This window comes from Ipomoea triloba, chromosome 13 (genome assembly GCF_003576645.1).
Source record: "Ipomoea triloba cultivar NCNSP0323 chromosome 13, ASM357664v1".
In the NCBI taxonomy this organism is placed as follows: domain Eukaryota; kingdom Viridiplantae; phylum Streptophyta; class Magnoliopsida; order Solanales; family Convolvulaceae; genus Ipomoea; species Ipomoea triloba.
In genome coordinates this window covers 1,506,715-1,524,145 of record NC_044928.1, presented here as the reverse complement: position 1 = coordinate 1,524,145, position 17,431 = coordinate 1,506,715, and the positions used below count along the sequence as shown (strand labels likewise).

The 17,431-nt window shown below is 34.2% G+C and overlaps 5 protein-coding genes across 5 annotated transcripts; all 5 read right to left on the bottom strand.

Moving 5' to 3' along the window:
• Positions 1-7: 7 nt before the first annotated feature.
• LOC116002946 (receptor-like protein 54) lies at positions 8-1,923 on the bottom strand. The gene is made up of 2 exons (XM_031243137.1): positions 682-1,923; positions 8-555 (listed from the first exon to the last, which is right to left on the bottom strand). The coding sequence occupies exons 1-2, from the start codon at positions 1,759-1,761 to the stop codon at positions 55-57; spliced, it is 1,581 nt and encodes a 526-aa protein (XP_031098997.1). The 5' UTR covers positions 1,762-1,923; the 3' UTR covers positions 8-54.
• Positions 1,924-2,321: 398 nt separating this feature from the next.
• Positions 2,322-3,461, bottom strand: LOC116002322 (receptor like protein 27-like). Its single transcript, XM_031242434.1, has one exon. It carries the CDS (start codon positions 3,459-3,461, stop codon positions 2,322-2,324), a length of 1,140 nt encoding a protein of 379 aa, XP_031098294.1.
• An 8,648-nt stretch (positions 3,462-12,109) lies between these two features.
• LOC116003144 (putative receptor like protein 25) lies at positions 12,110-15,225 on the bottom strand. The gene is made up of 4 exons (XM_031243309.1): positions 14,609-15,225; positions 14,476-14,524; positions 13,780-14,391; positions 12,110-12,434 (listed from the first exon to the last, which is right to left on the bottom strand). The coding sequence occupies exons 1-3, from the start codon at positions 14,843-14,845 to the stop codon at positions 13,847-13,849; spliced, it is 831 nt and encodes a 276-aa protein (XP_031099169.1). The 5' UTR covers positions 14,846-15,225; the 3' UTR covers positions 12,110-12,434; positions 13,780-13,846.
• LOC116003143 (probable LRR receptor-like serine/threonine-protein kinase At4g36180) lies at positions 14,941-16,768 on the bottom strand. The gene has a single exon (XM_031243308.1). The coding sequence runs from the start codon at positions 16,735-16,737 to the stop codon at positions 15,226-15,228; it is 1,512 nt and encodes a 503-aa protein (XP_031099168.1). The 5' UTR covers positions 16,738-16,768; the 3' UTR covers positions 14,941-15,225.
• On the bottom strand, positions 16,749-17,210 carry LOC116002320 (polygalacturonase inhibitor-like). The gene has a single exon (XM_031242432.1). The coding sequence runs from the start codon at positions 17,208-17,210 to the stop codon at positions 16,749-16,751; it is 462 nt and encodes a 153-aa protein (XP_031098292.1).
• Positions 17,211-17,431: the final 221 nt, after the last annotated feature.

Sequence of the window (17,431 nt, the reverse complement as noted above, 5' to 3'; positions counted from 1 at the left end):
TAGGTGGTTCACGAGAAGAATATAAGCACCAAAATTGTTGATTGAAAAGAAGTGCTAACGAGACTTCTTTCTTCTCCCTTGACCTCTCTGAAAGAATATCTTTGATAGAATTCCATCTATCATCTTGTTATAATATGATCTCCATTTGCTGGATAGCAAAAGTGGCACAAAGATTCCTCCTAGACCTGCAGCAAATCCAAATGCAGCGCTAATGTAGATATCAACGTGGTGAGTTGATTCTTTCTCTTCTGATTCTGGTATTGGGGATGCTGGTTCATCAATGCCAATGCAAGATACATTAATTTGGAATCCACATAGCCCCTTGTTTCCCATGAATGAGCTTGCATCAAAGGTATCCAATTGAGTGCTTCTTGGAATCCTTCCAACGAGATGGTTGTATGACAAGTTTAAGACTTCCAGGAAGGTTAGGATCTCTAGTTGCACCGGGATATTTCCTGATAGGTTGTTGAATGAAAGGTCTAGTGCTTCCAAAGCTTTCAAGTTTTGAAGAGATGGAGGAATATTGCCAGTTAGGGCATTGTGAGAGATGTTAAGGAGATAAAGCTGTCCAGTTAGGGCATTGTGAGAGATGTTAAGGAGATAAAGCTGTTTAAGCTCTCCAACGTGAGAGATGTTAAGGAGATAAAGCTGTTTAAGCTCTCCAACACTCTCTGGTATAAGGAGATAAAGCTGTTTAAGCTCTCCAACACTCTCTGGTATACTGCCTTCAAATTGATTACTTGAAAAATCAATAGAAGTGAAGGTAGATAGAACCTTCTCTATAGTGTATCTTTGTCCTTTTATAGACAGTATGACTGAATCTTGATAGTAAATCCAAACTTCTAGAAATGATGTGAAATACAAGTTGTCAGCCTTTGAGTTTAATTCATTCCTCTCAACCAAAATAGCTTTTAATGCCAAGAATAAATCAGTTGGTATATGTCCACTGAAATTATTGGAAGATAGGTCAATGACTTGTAAACTTGGCCAGCTGTTGTTTACCCCAAGCATGGGACAAGAAACGCTTCCATGAAAATGATTGGAATGCAATACAAGAATTTGCAGATTTGACAATTTATTGAGCCAACAAGGAAAGGTATCACTTATTTTGTTGTTTCCAAGATTTAAGATCCTAAGCTCTGTGCAGTTGATCAAGGAGGGAGGAACTTTCCCTTCTAAGAGATTTTGACTAAGATCCAATGCGTCTAAAGAACAACTCTGTTGAAACTTCAGTGATATCTCACCACTTAAATGATTTCCTCTAAGATTCACTACAGCGAGATTGCTGTTATTTTGAAGCAGACATGATGGTATTGTGCCATGCAAAGCATTGTGGGACAAGTCAAGCACTTCCAGATAGGCTGCTCGACACCAGGAAGTTGAGATCTTTCCACTTACTCTATTTTTTGCAATGGAAAAGAAATAAAGGCGATATGGGATTTGATCAGCAATATCAAGAGGAATCATGGAGAAATTGTTGTTGGAGAAGTCTAAATACTGTGCCTCAGGTGGTGGTCGTGGAATCTGTCCACTTAGCATATTAGAATTTAGATCAAGGAAAGTAAGAGAACCGTATTCCATTGGCTCTTTCATATGCGTCAAACGATTGTGAGAAAGATTGAGGCCAATGAGTTGCCCATTACCAATTCCCCATATCCAGTTAGGAATTTCTCCACTAATAGTGTTGTTGGAAAGATCTAACCACCTCAATTTAGAGTAGTAATAAATCCAGTAGCAGCATTGCAACTCAGACCTGGCCATCGGCAGCAGTCAGCTCCTTCATCCCACAGCACCAACTTGGTGGATTCCGAAGAATTGTAAGTGATTTGAGTTCGTATCTGGAGAAGCACAGACTTTTGATCGGGAGGACACTGACCCAATGCATGCATAATTGTGAATAAAATTGAAAAGAGCAGAAGCATGCTAAACATGAGAATCCTCATTTTATGATGGAGCAGAGTAAAGTTGTTTGTTGTTGAGGTGTACAATTTCGGAAATATGAATACGCATATATATGAATTAGAACGCAATCAACACGCATTAGTTCCGTGTGGAAAGTAATGAAAGGAAAGCTTAATGCCCCTCCAACACATTTGGTTCACAAAATGAATTTGGAGGGAATAGAAATTTTTTTCCATAACGAATGGAATAACTAAGAAATAGAACATGAATACAATTTTTTTTTTTTAAAAAAATAGTGTAGATGAACAATGTTGTGCCATATTTGGCTCAACACTGTTCACTATCAGAAAAAAAAAATTGTCATTTTACCATTTGTCATGAAACATTACTACGGAAATAATATTTCTAAGAAAATAAATTTAATTCAGAGTGTTGTGATATGAACATATTTTAAGTTTAATTAANTGAGAGATGTTAAGGAGATAAAGCTGTTTAAGCTCTCCAACACTCTCTGGTATACTGCCTTCAAATTGATTACTTGAAAAATCAATAGAAGTGAAGGTAGATAGAACCTTCTCTATAGTGTATCTTTGTCCTTTTATAGACAGTATGACTGAATCTTGATAGTAAATCCAAACTTCTAGAAATGATGTGAAATACAAGTTGTCAGCCTTTGAGTTTAATTCATTCCTCTCAACCAAAATAGCTTTTAATGCCAAGAATAAATCAGTTGGTATATGTCCACTGAAATTATTGGAAGATAGGTCAATGACTTGTAAACTTGGCCAGCTGTTGTTTACCCCAAGCATGGGACAAGAAACGCTTCCATGAAAATGATTGGAATGCAATACAAGAATTTGCAGATTTGACAATTTATTGAGCCAACAAGGAAAGGTATCACTTATTTTGTTGTTTCCAAGATTTAAGATCCTAAGCTCTGTGCAGTTGATCAAGGAGGGAGGAACTTTCCCTTCTAAGAGATTTTGACTAAGATCCAATGCGTCTAAAGAACAACTCTGTTGAAACTTCAGTGATATCTCACCACTTAAATGATTTCCTCTAAGATTCACTACAGCGAGATTGCTGTTATTTTGAAGCAGACATGATGGTATTGTGCCATGCAAAGCATTGTGGGACAAGTCAAGCACTTCCAGATAGGCTGCTCGACACCAGGAAGTTGAGATCTTTCCACTTACTCTATTTTTTGCAATGGAAAAGAAATAAAGGCGATATGGGATTTGATCAGCAATATCAAGAGGAATCATGGAGAAATTGTTGTTGGAGAAGTCTAAATACTGTGCCTCAGGTGGTGGTCGTGGAATCTGTCCACTTAGCATATTAGAATTTAGATCAAGGAAAGTAAGAGAACCGTATTCCATTGGCTCTTTCATATGCGTCAAACGATTGTGAGAAAGATTGAGGCCAATGAGTTGCCCATTACCAATTCCCCATATCCAGTTAGGAATTTCTCCACTAATAGTGTTGTTGGAAAGATCTAACCACCTCAATTTAGAGTAGTAATAAATCCAGTAGCAGCATTGCAACTCAGACCTGGCCATCGGCAGCAGTCAGCTCCTTCATCCCACAGCACCAACTTGGTGGATTCCGAAGAATTGTAAGTGATTTGAGTTCGTATCTGGAGAAGCACAGACTTTTGATCGGGAGGACACTGACCCAATGCATGCATAATTGTGAATAAAATTGAAAAGAGCAGAAGCATGCTAAACATGAGAATCCTCATTTTATGATGGAGCAGAGTAAAGTTGTTTGTTGTTGAGGTGTACAATTTCGGAAATATGAATACGCATATATATGAATTAGAACGCAATCAACACGCATTAGTTCCGTGTGGAAAGTAATGAAAGGAAAGCTTAATGCCCCTCCAACACATTTGGTTCACAAAATGAATTTGGAGGGAATAGAAATTTTTTTCCATAACGAATGGAATAACTAAGAAATAGAACATGAATACAATTTTTTTTTTTTAAAAAAATAGTGTAGATGAACAATGTTGTGCCATATTTGGCTCAACACTGTTCACTATCAGAAAAAAAAAATTGTCATTTTACCATTTGTCATGAAACATTACTACGGAAATAATATTTCTAAGAAAATAAATTTAATTCAGAGTGTTGTGATATGAACATATTTTAAGTTTAATTAAGGGTAAAATAGTAAATAAGAAAATTTGCATATTCCTGAGAACTCAGGAATATGTTAATATCAAGGGGGTAATAGCTCATTCCTAAGAATAGAAAACATTGTAAAACAAAGGAATAAGCCTATTTCCGAGAATACTATGCCATTCCAGGCCTATTTCGCGAACCAAACATGCCGCTAAAGTATAAACTATGTGGAAACATAGTTTTGTTTGCCCCTAGGGACTTTAATTTTTTATTTTTCTCATTTTGCAACACTTAGATCAATTTATTAACCAGAGAATTAACTAAGTATTCTGATAAAATAGAGAATTGGAGAATCGGAAACAAAAAGTATGTTAACAACCATAGTTTTCCATTTTAAAACTTGGAAACATTTTCCAGTTTTCTAAAAAGGTGGTTGGAATACTTTTAATTTTTAAACACTATTTTCTAAATGAAAAACAAAATCTCTATCATCAATTTTGCTATATATCATTATAATCACAATTTTTACCATTATCTTCTTACATATTATTGATTACCATAATTACATTCATTATCATTTTCTTTTACTTATCACGATCTTCTATTTTTTCTACTCACATATAAACATAGTTTATTTGCTTAAGGTTAAAGTTAGGCATTATTCACATTATCACAATTAAAACTTGAATCCTACAACACCAAGTTTTAATTAGATTTTGATTGAAGTTAATAGATTATTGGTCCGGATATTTTTAGTTATATTATCTACAAATTTAATAAGAGCCAATAAATTAAATTGTTGATCAGAAATACAATTGCATCTGGACTTTAAATGGTAGCTAGGATTGTCCAAACAATTGATAATAATGACACCCCATCAGCTCTAGTTGAACAAGTTTATACATCATTCTCAGAATTTTATCAATGCATGAAAGCTTCTAAAGAAATCTGTAAGTTAACTTTTACTATATCATTATAGCAATATATATTGTAACTATATATTTTAAATTATTTATCCCCATCATTTATTGACAGCAATTGTCATTGACAAATTCTCAAAATAATTTGCCTTAACAATGAATGGAAATAAAAAAAAAAATCAATAACTTTATTGTTGTTGATGAAAAGTAAGTCATTCACTCTATTACTCTTATTAAATTAAATAAATTAGTAACTACATAAAAAAAAATAATACATATGCATTTCTACAATGTCTTTATTCAAAAAAAAATTCATTATCAATAAATTGAATTAAATAAGAGAACTAATTTCATTAATTATATTATTTTTATTACATCATAGTCGTTCACTTTAAAGTTAAATTAAATTTTTTTATTAAGATAGATTTAAAATGTTTACATTTTTACCATCTTATCTAATCTTATTTCTTAAACTAGGGATTTCTCTACCCACAAGAACTCATTTAACAATCATGGTTGAACCAAATGAACCCTGAGCAGAACACCTAAAGGATCGGACTAGCATGCTTTTATGTTAATAAAAATATGTAAATGTTAATTAGATCGTTATCTTACATAGATACATTTAAAATTCATTATTAAAAATGTAAATGCAGTGCAATAAAATATCATGACATACTTGATACATTGAAAATATTCCGAGACTACAACTATGGTACAATTAATTTGGAAAATCTAGAAAATGAAGAAATTTCAAAATAATCATTGTTTCTGCATTCATTGATTGTATGTGAAATACTTATTGTGCATTCATTAAATATATTAGAACTAATATAAATTTATAATTCATTTAATCTTCTAGACTCAACTTTGCTTAGATTAAAAGCAAAATTAGTATCAACCTTAACAACAAAAGCATTTAGTATATAGGACGTATCCACTGTTTAAAAAAGGTTTATACACAAAGTGACAAACAATTTAACTCTAAGGTTAGTATCAATTCAATAAAAAAAATTTTAAAAAAACACACACACACACGCAAACGCAAACGCACAAAATCAACTACTACACTCATTCATAATAATTCCAAAAATATGAACTTGAAAATGAATAGGTGCAAAATAGATGTGGAAATTGTTGATTAAATTGGACATGTTGTGGCATTAGTATTAAGAGTTCGGACTACTTGCAAAGTTATTGGTGTACTATCAAGTAAACAAGTTATGAAAATAGAAAAATATGTACTACTCATGAACCTTCCACAAATATAATAAATATTACGGAGTAATATTTTATTCAATAGTTCCACATGAAACATGTAGAGAAAAAACTACCATTGCAAAATATCAATAGGCGCTTGTAAGATCAAGAGTTCATAGTAAAACTAAGATTCCAGTCATATACACAATAAGGCAAATCCACAACTTTCTACACCATAATCTCATTGAATGAGGCCACCATCTATGCTACAACCGGTAACTCAATTGCAAATGACACACTACCAACAAACAAGCTAAGAATATGACAATAGTGAAGATGAAGTCAATAACAATGCTACCCAAAAGAGAATTAAGAAGACTTAGAGAAATTTAACCAAAAGTAATATTTATTTAGACTATCGTGTTTATGCTAAGTATTTTAGACTATCGATTTTACAAAGTTACAAATGTTTATCTTAGTGACAATTATAATGAATCTCTCATATTATCTTGCATTCATATGCTTTGAATAACATATTTAAATAAACAAATTCAACTTTCAATTAAGAATTTATCCTATATAATTTTGCATTTATATACTTTGAAATACTTATTTAAATATAACTATATAAGCATTAGGTATTAGTCCATTCGCTCAATGCGCATGTAAAACTTGGATCATAGTGGAAAGTATAAATTTGGTCCGAATATCTGATTTTGAAATTTCACAAATATCTTTATATATATATATATATATATATATATATATAAAAGGATGAATTGACGTATAAAGTCGTGTGATCTACGCCCTATGGAATCAGTCAAACAGAAACAAAAAGGATGAATTAACGTATAAAGCCGTGTGATCTACGCCCTATGGAATCAGTCAAACAGAAACAAAAAAGGATGAATTGACGTATAAAGCCGTGTGATCTACGCCCTTTGGAATGAGTCAAACAGAAACTAAAAGGATGAATTGACGTATAAAGTCGTGTGATCTACGCCCTATGGAATCAGTCAAACAGAAACTCACAACTCTTTAGTATTGAAAGCAAAGCTTCTGAGTTGCCCCTAAAGTCTAAACTGTGTGTAAACATAGTTCCAATCAGGCGGCAAACGCTCTTTAAAGGATTTTGGATTTTTTTTTGTTGAACTCTGTTACAATGTAGGATCTATTCATAGTTACTTTCTCAATCTATTGAAGCACAAAAAGTCCACTGTTGCCTCTACTGAGCCTCGAACCCACACACAAAGAACCTATTGAAGCACAAAGAGTCAACCGTTGCCTCCACTAAGCCTCAAACCCGGCCACTCCCATCATCCATGTAGGAGTGTAAACCGGGACACCGGGTGCCACTAGACCACAAGGATTGAAAGCAAAGCTATGTGACATTTATCTACCTTGCCAAGCCAATTATGCAATCAAACAAAAACACGTAAGCTTGAAAATTTAATAATGGTAAAATTTTAGCTTTTGATTTCCCCTAAATGAAATGTATGAATGTGTCCACATTTTTATAGGGAAGATATCATAATATGAATTGAACTCTCCTATATATAGCGGTGCTCCTATGAAAAGTCCTCTTCTCATGAGTATGTGAGAACTAATCTATGGGGTATAAATAAAAGATCAATGATCATCTTTAATCCAATGTAATTAGCATTCAAACATTGTATGTATGAAAAGTCCATTTAGAGAAAATTTAAAATTCCCTCATTCTATTTATTATGTTTGTATTGGACAATGTTTTTATTGATTGTTATTTATTTATTTTGGGAGCATTTTTCTCGGTATTTATTTCAATGGTTGATTATGATTTTTTAGTGCGGTGTGTGTACTTGCATTGTAGAATGTACAACCAATTCACCAGTCCAGTACCATAAGAATGCACTCAAAGACACAACCAAATACACAGAACTCACCAAACAATGCACACACTAAATCAAAAAAATGCACACTGTGCAATAAATACCCCACATTCCTCCCCAACAACACACCCAGTCCACTCTGTCGCCAAACACAGCACTCCCACCAAGAAAAAAAGAAGAAGAGAACACTGGATTTATACACGGAAAAAAAGCTTTGGTTGAACATGTGATTTTACACACTAAAATATTGACTTGATTTATTCCTCTCGAAACTCTACTCTTCCTCCTCAATTTTTTGTGCTCAAAGCAGTGTACTCGTTTGCCAAGTTCCAATTTTTTGTGCTCAAAGCAGTGTACTCGTTTGCCAAGTTCTTTTGTTTGAGTGCTCAATCATAAGATCGTAGCTTGTTTATCCTGTGAAACCTAGACTACAATGGTCCTAGCACCTTTGGGAGGTAACAAATAAGGTTTTAAGAATAGTGCGGGTATCACATGACTCAAGCTAACATATCTCTTTCTCCTTTTGTTTTTCATTCTTGTTATTTTTGTGTAAATAATCGTTTTTTATAGGATTATATTCCTAACATGTCGGAATATTCACTTGGTAACCACAAGCTAGGCTCAAAGTTTGACTCTTAATGAAAGTAGCGTATTGACCTTCTTGGTTTGAGCAGATCAGGAAAACATAAAAAAATATTGAATATTACTGCATGTATTGAATAATTGAGTACGTTATAATTTATTCTATTGGAATCTCGGTGGCTAGGGATTACCTTTAATCTTTGTCATGCAAATCACGTTGATCTTTTAATTTTCCATGTAATCATATTTTGTAATTAATTTCCTCAAAAAAAATATTTTCTAATTAATAGCATGAAAATAAGTATATATTGTGCAAGTGGAAAAAGTTTTGGTTCTCAATCTCAAGTTCGAATATTGTGAGTGACATAATATGCAGTACCTTATTAGGAGCTAGAGCCCTCTCATCATTATAGTTTAATGCCCTACCACAAAATTGATCATATAAACATAATTTTACACTACACCTCTTAAAATATGTGTGATGAATTCTCAAAAAAAAAAAAACACTATTCTCCGAAAGTAAATTATTATTTTAAGAATTTACAATCCGCGGCACCCGATCTTGGTGGGAGCCGCGAAAATTTTTTGCGGCACCTGCTGTTGTGGGTGTCGCGAAAAGTCAACCCACTTTCTCCCCAAAGCTACGCGAAAAACAACTCTGCACTTCATCACCTCCGCGAACCGTACTTTCGTCTTCCTCACCTGCATTCATCCGCCATCGTCACTAACGCATGCCCACTGCTCTCCTCCGAGGCCTCTCACCGCCATTGCCGTCAACTTCGAGAGCCGTCGCCATTTCTTCAGATTCGCTGCCGCCGCCGCTGACGCCATTCAACCGGAGGTTTGCCGGTAAGTTTTATTGATTTATTTTGTATTTCATTTATTATTTATTTTGAATATTAGTGTATTTATTTAGAATATTATTAGTGTATTTGATTTATTTTCATTTATTTGTAATTTATTTCGAATATTATGGCTATTGTGTTATATTTGCTTAAGGTTAAAGTTAGGCATTATTCACATTATCACAATTAAAGCTTGAATTGAACCCTACACCAAGTTTTAGATTTTGATTGAACTCAATAGATTATTGGTTCAAATATTTTTAGTTATATTATATCATTTAAATGAATATATACAAAAATACTTCAAATATTACCTTAAAAAATTAAAATTATCTAAAATAAATTTTAGGTGGACTTAATAAGTTATTTGGTTCATATATATTTTTAGTTATGTTATATACATATATATAAATTTGTTTCAGATATTAAATGTAAAAATATTACATATATTAGACTTAAAAGTAAAAATTATATTTATTTCATTTAAACTAAACATATCAAAAAATATTTTAAATATAAATTCTCGCAATTAAATTTTTGTTAATTTTATAAAATTAGTCTAAAAAATAAATTTGAAAAAAAAGAATATTAATAAACAAGTTTTATAAATAAAAGAGAGAATTAAAATTGCAAAATTAAAAAGACAAAAACAGAGAACAATATTTTGAAGTAACCGAATCCTTTTTAATTTCTGATAATTTATAATTTCTTATTATCACAATAATTTCTCTTTTAATAATTTATTATTCGCGTCTTTGTGAGATATATTATGTGTCATAGTTTAGTGTGAAAACACATTATACACAATTCTTTTCAAAGTTGCATTATGAAAGTTGTATTTTTAATAAGTTAGTGTAGTCCTCTACGATTGACTAGACAAGACTTAAATACCAAGGATTAAACATGAAATTGTTTTTTTTTTTTTTTTTTTAACAAGTTCAACAATCTTTAAACAAGATTAAGACATCAATCTCTTGTCCACGAGTAACAAAACAAAACCATTAAATATCAAATATTATAATCTGTTCTTAAGGCAACTACATATTGATCAAATATCAAATTACTCTTGTTCTTGATTGCAACGGTATCTGGATTCTTTAGCGGTACTTGATGAATCCAATTTCCTTTGCGTTGCTTCGGAAGCACTGTCTGCAGCACATAAGCCCATACTTTCTGATAATCCCATGAGAGTTACCACATACTCGGCATGCGCGCGAGCCAGGCCCGTAGGTCTTGGGGTGAGCGTTCCAGATGTTAGAGTGTCCCATTGTTCTCTCTTCCTGGTTGAGGCTTCGACCACAGAGCAGCTGCGAGAAAACCCTAACGCTTAAGAATCTCGGGAGTTAAACATGAAATTGTTAGCGTTTGAAAGCTAATCAAAATGATTTAATTGTTTGCATAGAGACAATTATAAAAACAAGTAATTGATTGAGTAATAAGCAATGATGGAGAGATTTAGATCAATTAGCAATGTACAAATGCTTCTTAATTAGTGTTCTAAGGTCTAGGCTAAACAATGTTCAACAATGAAAGTGAGGGAGTAAGTAAGCGCCAATGCCACTCTCATGGACGACATTGGACTATTGATGGACAATTTTAAATAGTCCTTGCAAGTGTACGAATCAGTTGTAGTGATAGTGCGCAATAGCAAGGGTCGAACCTACAGGGAATTGATACAATGCAATTTACAGAATTGAACATAATTAACTTAAATGCAATAAAATAAAACCGAAATTAGTAAACTAAGGAGAAATGCAATAATTAAAACCAACAAGAACGAGATAGCAAGTAATAAGTAACTAGTTGGAAAAACAATAAAATAACAACGAAGCAAGAGAACCGGTTAACAAACGAATAAAGGCTAGGAACATGAATAAATTACCACTACTAATTATGCATTTTAAGTCTAATATTTCCAACCAATTAAAGGTTCGTTCTAACTATAATCTGACTAATCCGTATGGCGTCCAGATTCAGTCACGTATTATAACGATTCATATGCTTAAGACATTTATTTAAACCATTAAAACCCATTAAGTCATGAAGAACTTACGGAATACCCGGTTTAGAACCAAATAAATAGCTTAATTAATAAGACAATTAAACTAGTTATTCATTTATCCAAAGAGCTTGGAATTAATAGGTATGGTGTATACTCAGTTAATCCCCTTAAATAGACTAATTATACAAAAATTGGCCAGATTGAAGCACAATTAGTCACAGTCCAAAACTTAAGATAAAACATAATTGAATTGGCAAATTAAAACTGATTAATGCAGATTGTTCAAAGTAAATAATTCATGTCCCTAGGCGAATTAAACTAGCAAAACATTGTTAATAAATAAACTGAACTCTCGCAGATTATCAATTGCACCATGCTATCAAGAAAAAAGTGTTTTAATACAAAAAAATTTAATCTCAAACCCAATTGGCAAGCATTAAAAGCATTAAAAGGTTTGAATGTTTAAGTAGAAATCACAAGGCACACCACCAAATGCAACCCAATCCACTTGAAGGTTCTGCGTAATTGAAAGTTTTATTTTATATTTTACAAATAATAAATAAACATAAATATATACAAATAATAGTACAAAATTTGTAATATTAATCAATTGGTAGATATTAATAACAAAAAACCATACAGTAAACAATAAAACCAAAGAAAAAAAAAAAGAAGGAAAAACCCTACCTGTATTCGCAACACCCTCTCCCGGACCGGAACCATACATCGCCGACGACCACCACCGACTTCCGCCATTGTTGGCTTCTCAGACTGTAAATCCGTCGCTGCCGGAGACATGCACGACCGCCTCTCTCCGTTAGGAAGACACCGCCGGAAGCTTAAACAACACCACTGTCGACCGTCCAACCACTTCAACGTGAAGAAACGCAACATCCGCACCACCCCAACCAGACCTTTGACTTCACCAATACCGTTGAGAGAAACGACGAGAATGAAACTGATTGGACGAAAAAACGAAGCCGAACCGTCTGCGACAATAACAAGAAATGTTGACGAATGAGAATATAAAAAAATACACGATATGTTCAATCTTCCAAAATTAAAAGACTAATACAAATGACACAAATACATCAATCTGCCTAATAAGCACACACCTAACACAAAAATAACCCAAAATTATCATTAATCTTACACCATCAAATATATATTCCAATCCAACGTACATTATTAGTCCTCATAATCCTCTATAATACATTAGCCCTCATATATAAATACATACATACATACATACACACATACACACATACATACATAGAATTCAGTTCCCGTGCGGTGGGGTGTTTTTCGTGTGGTTGTATGGTGGCTTTAGGTGTGTAATTTTCTTCTTAAGGTGTGTGATTTGTATGCTTAAGGTCAGTGTTGAAATTTAAGATGAGTGAACCTAAAGCTTAAGGTGCGTGGTTTCCCTTCTTAATGTGCATTGTTTTCCTTCTTAAGATGCGTGATATGTATGCTTAAGGTGCGTGATATGTATGTTTAAGGTGCGTGAGTTGTTGAAACTAAGGTGCGTTATTTTAAAACCTTAGATTCGTGGTTTGTGTTCTTAAAGTGCTTGGCTTTTGTATTTAAGGTGCGTGATTCGTGTACTTATGGTGCACAGTGTGTTCTCAACTGAAGGTGCATCATTTAAAAACTTTAGTTGCGTGGTTTGTGTTCTTAGCTTAAAGTGCGTGGTTTGTGTAGTTAAGGTGCGCCGTTTTAATGCTTAAGGTGAGTACCGCACAACCGCACGGGAAGATAGGTTCCGGATCAAATATAGGATCTATCATTAGGTGAAGACCCTGTTGCAGCATAACAAAGTGGACGAGATGCACAACATTCACACTATGAATGCACAACGGACTGAGACAGAATGCACAACAAGCTGAGCGCGAAAAATTAAATCTATAGCACATAATTAATCACAACCATTGAATTATTTAAATCAAAGGATCAGATCAATCCGTACGTCCTCACCTAACTATAGGTCCTCATTTGATCCTTAATATATATATAACCTAAAAGAGAGGTTAATATAATAAATAAGAAAGTGAACCAAAAATGTCAGTAAGTTCATATGCCAAGACTCGCCGACATATAAAGACACAATTGAAAAAAGAAAAAAAAAACAAAATCTATGACAGTAAATGGACATTGCAGCACTATATAATAATAAAAAAAAAAAACGTTAGTGTGGGCAAAGAAATAAGTAGGTGAAACTCTCACACTCTGATTAATTGTAGGACTCGATTTTGCCCTTTGAGTATAATCTATCACTTAAAAATTAACTGAGTTACCTGTAGACAATCACACATGGTAAAAAAGAAACTTTACCTAAGCAACGTAGGTGGTTGACGAGAAGAATATATGCACCAAAATTGTTGATTGAAAAGAAGTTTTGCTAACGAGACTTCTTTCTTCTCCCTTGACCTCTCTGAAAGAATATCTTTAACAGAATTCCATCTATCATCTTGTTATAATATGATCTCCATTTGCTGGATAGCAAAAGTGGCACAAAGATTCCTCCTAGACCTGCAACAAATCCAAATGCAACGCTAATGTAGAGATCAGCGTGGTGAGTTGATTCTTTCTCTTCTGATTCTGGTATTGGAGATGCTGGTTCATCGATGCCAGAGCATGATACATTAATTTGGAATCCACATAGCCCCTTGTTTCCCATGAATGAGCTTGCATCAAAGGTATCCAATTGAGTGCTTCTTGGAATCCTTCCAGCGAGATGGTTGTATGACAAGTTTAAGATTTCCAGGAAGGTTAGGATCTCTAGTTGCACTGGGATATTTCCTGTTAGGTTGTTGGATGAAAGGTCCAGTGCTTCCAAAGCTTTCAAGTTTTGAAGAGATGGAGGAATATTGCCAGTTAGGGCATTGTGAGAGATGTTAAGTAGATAAAGCTGTTTAAGCTCTCCAACACTCTCTGGGATACTGCCTTCAAATTGTTTAAGCTCTCCAACACTCTCTGGGATACTGCCTTCAAATTGATTACTTGAAAAATCAATAGAAGTGAAGATGCCTTCAAATTGATTACTTGAAAAATCAATAGAAGTGAAGATAGATAGAACCTTCTCTCTTGAAAAATCAATAGAAGTGAAGATAGATAGAACCTTCTCTATAGTGTAAGTTTGGCCTTTTAGAGACAGTATGACTTTCTCTATAGTGTAAGTTTGGCCTTTTAGAGACAGTATGACTGAATCTTGATAGTAAATCCAAACCTCCGATCGAGATGTGAAGTGCAAGTAGTCAGCCTTTGAGTTTAATTTATTCCTCTCAACCAAAATAGCTTTTAATGCCAAGAATAAATCAGTTGGTAGATGTCCACTGAAATTATTGGAAGATAAGTCAATGACTTGTAAACTTGGCCAACTGTTGTTTACCCCAAGCATGGGACAAGAAACGCTTCCATGAAAATGATTGGAATGCAATACCAGAATGTGCAGATTTGACAATTTATTGAGCCAACAAGGAAAGGTATCACTTATTTTGTTGTTTCCAAGATTTAAGATCTTAAGCTCTGTGCAGTTGATCAAGGAAGGAGGAACTTTCCCTTCTAAGAGATTTTGACTAAGATCCAATGTCTCTAAAGAACAACTGTGTTGATTTCCTCTAAAGAAACCACTTAAATGATTTCCTCTAAGATTCACTACAACAAGAATGCTGTTATTTTGAACCAGACATGATGGTATTGTGCAATGCAAAGCATTGTGGGACAAGTCAAGCACTTCCAGATTGGCTGCTCGACACCAGGAAGTTGAGATCTTTCCACTTACTCTATTTTTTGCAATGGAAAAGAAATAGACATCTGGGATTTGATCAGCAAATCAAGAGGAATCATGGAGAAATTGTTGTTGGAGAAGTCTAAATACAGTGCCCAAGGTGGTGGTCGTGGAATCTGTCCACTTAGCATATTAGAATTTAGATCAAGGGAAGTAAGAGAACTGTATTCCATTGGCTCTTTCATATGCGTCAAACGATTGTGAGAAAGATTGAGGCCAGAGAGTTTCCCATTACCAATTCCCCATATCCAGTTAGGAATTTCTCCATTAATAGTGTTGTTGGAAAGATCTAACCACCGCAATTTAGATTGGCTTTTCAAAAAATCAGGAATTTTTTGCAAATTGCAGGAGGCCAAATTTAACTCTCCAAACAGAGGGAGTAAGGGAAGTTCTGATGTGCTTATGGTTGTCTCAATTACCAAATTGTTATGGGAAAAGTCAACAGTGTCAAAATACTGACTTTTAAATTTGGTTAGATGTACAATACCGTCAAATATGTTTGATGAAAGATCGAACATTGTAAGATTCTGAAGTTGAAATAGGAATGGAGGTATTGTCCCTTCTAAGTTGTTGTCCCACAAATCAAGAGATTGCAATGGAGAAGTCACATTTTGCAAATCAATCATTCGACCAAAAAATTTGTTTGATGAAAGATCGAGCACTGTAAGATTCTGAAGTCGAAAGAAGAATGAAGGTATTGTCGCTTCCAAGTTGTTGTTGCTCAAATCAAGAATTTGCAATGGAGAAGTCACATTTTGCAAATCAATCATTTGACCAAAAAATTTGTTTGATGAAAGATCTAGTGATGTAAGATTTTGAAGGTGAAAGAAGAACAAAGGTATTGTCCCTTCCAAGTTGTTGTCGCTCAAAACAAGAATTTGCAATGGAGAAGTCACATTTTGCAAATCAATCAAACGACCAAAAAATTTGTTTGATGAAAGATCTAGTGATGTAAGGCTTTGAAGTCGAAAGAAGAACAGAGGTATTGTCCCTTCAAAGTCATTGCTACTTAAATCAAGAGATTGCAATGGAGAAGTCACATTTTGCAAATCAATCATTTGACCAAAAAAATTGTTTGATGATAGATCTAGTGATGTAAGGCTTTGAAGTCGAAAGAAGAATGAAGGTATTGTCCCTTCCAAGTTGTTGTCCCACAAATCAAGAGATTCAAGTGGAGAAGTCACATTTCGTAATTCAGTTAGATGACCAGAAAGTTTGTTCCAACTCAGAGATAAGGTTTGAAGTGATGGCAGGAAAAATAGTGATGCTGGAATGGGTCCTGAAAATGAATTTCCGGACAAGCTCAGCTCAACAAGCTTGCTAAGCTTTATAATAGAAGCAGGGATTGGTCCACTAAAATGGCAAACTGTAAGGTCAATATGGGACAGCAGTGTGAGGTTTCCTATGGACTGGGGTAAATTCCCAGAAAACATTGTCCACCGAAGTTTGAGGCTCTTGAGAGATCTATTTTCCGGGAAGTCTGGCAAAGAACCCCCAAGCATTTCATTGAAACTTATAAGTCAATGGTTTGCAGAGTTGGTACCTGGAATACTTTGTGAGGGACTGTTCCACTGAAGTTGCAAAATTTCAAGCTCAAAACAGTGAGATTGGTGAAATCCGTGAAGAAGTCTGGAAATCGAGCAGAGAAGTTGACCCCATCAAGCCTAATAACAGAAAGTGATGGCAGCTTAGACAAGAGAGAAACATTGAAGCCACCCGTGATTGAGTCATCGTCGCTGAGGTCAAGAGTAGTAATAAATCCAGTAGCAGCATTGCAACTCAGACCTGGCCATCGGCAGCAGTCAGCTCCTTCATCCCACAGAACCAACTTGGTGGATTCCGAAGAATTGTAAGTGATTTCACTTCGTATCTGGAGAAGCACAGACTTTTGATCGGGAAGACACTGACCCAATGCATGCATAATTTTGAATAAATTTGAAAAGAGCAGAAGCATGTTAAACATGAGAATCCTCATTTTATGATCGAGCTGATCGACTTAAGTTGTTTGTTGTTGAGATGTAGAATTTCTGAAATCTGAATAAGCAAATATATATATATGAATTAGAACGCATGAGTTCCGTGTGGAAACAGCCACTCTTTTAAGTAATGAAAGCAAAGCTTAATATAATGCCCCTAAAGTCTAAACCGTGTGGAAACATAGTTTTGTTTGCCCCCAAGGACTTTAATTTTTCATTT

Coding starts and splice junctions, on each gene's coding strand:
- LOC116003144 (XM_031243309.1), bottom strand. CDS start 14,845: ATGCTTGGGGTAAACAACAGTTGGCCAAGTTTACAAGTCATTGACTTA. Junction 14,525..14,608: donor AAACTTACACTATAGAGAAA/GTCATACTGTCT, acceptor TCAAGAGAGAAG/GTTCTATCTATCTTCACTTC. Junction 14,392..14,475: donor TTCAAGTAATCAATTTGAAG/GCATCTTCACTT, acceptor AACAATTTGAAG/GCAGTATCCCAGAGAGTGTT.
- LOC116002946 (XM_031243137.1), bottom strand. CDS start 1,761: ATGGCCAGGTCTGAGTTGCAATGCTGCTACTGGATTTATTACTACTCT. Junction 556..681: donor AGCTTAAACAGCTTTATCTC/CTTATACCAGAG, acceptor CAGCTTTATCTC/CTTAACATCTCTCACAATGC.
- LOC116002320 (XM_031242432.1), bottom strand. CDS start 17,210: ATGAGGATTCTCATGTTTAACATGCTTCTGCTCTTTTCAAATTTATTC.
- LOC116003143 (XM_031243308.1), bottom strand. CDS start 16,737: ATGCTTGGGGGTTCTTTGCCAGACTTCCCGGAAAATAGATCTCTCAAG.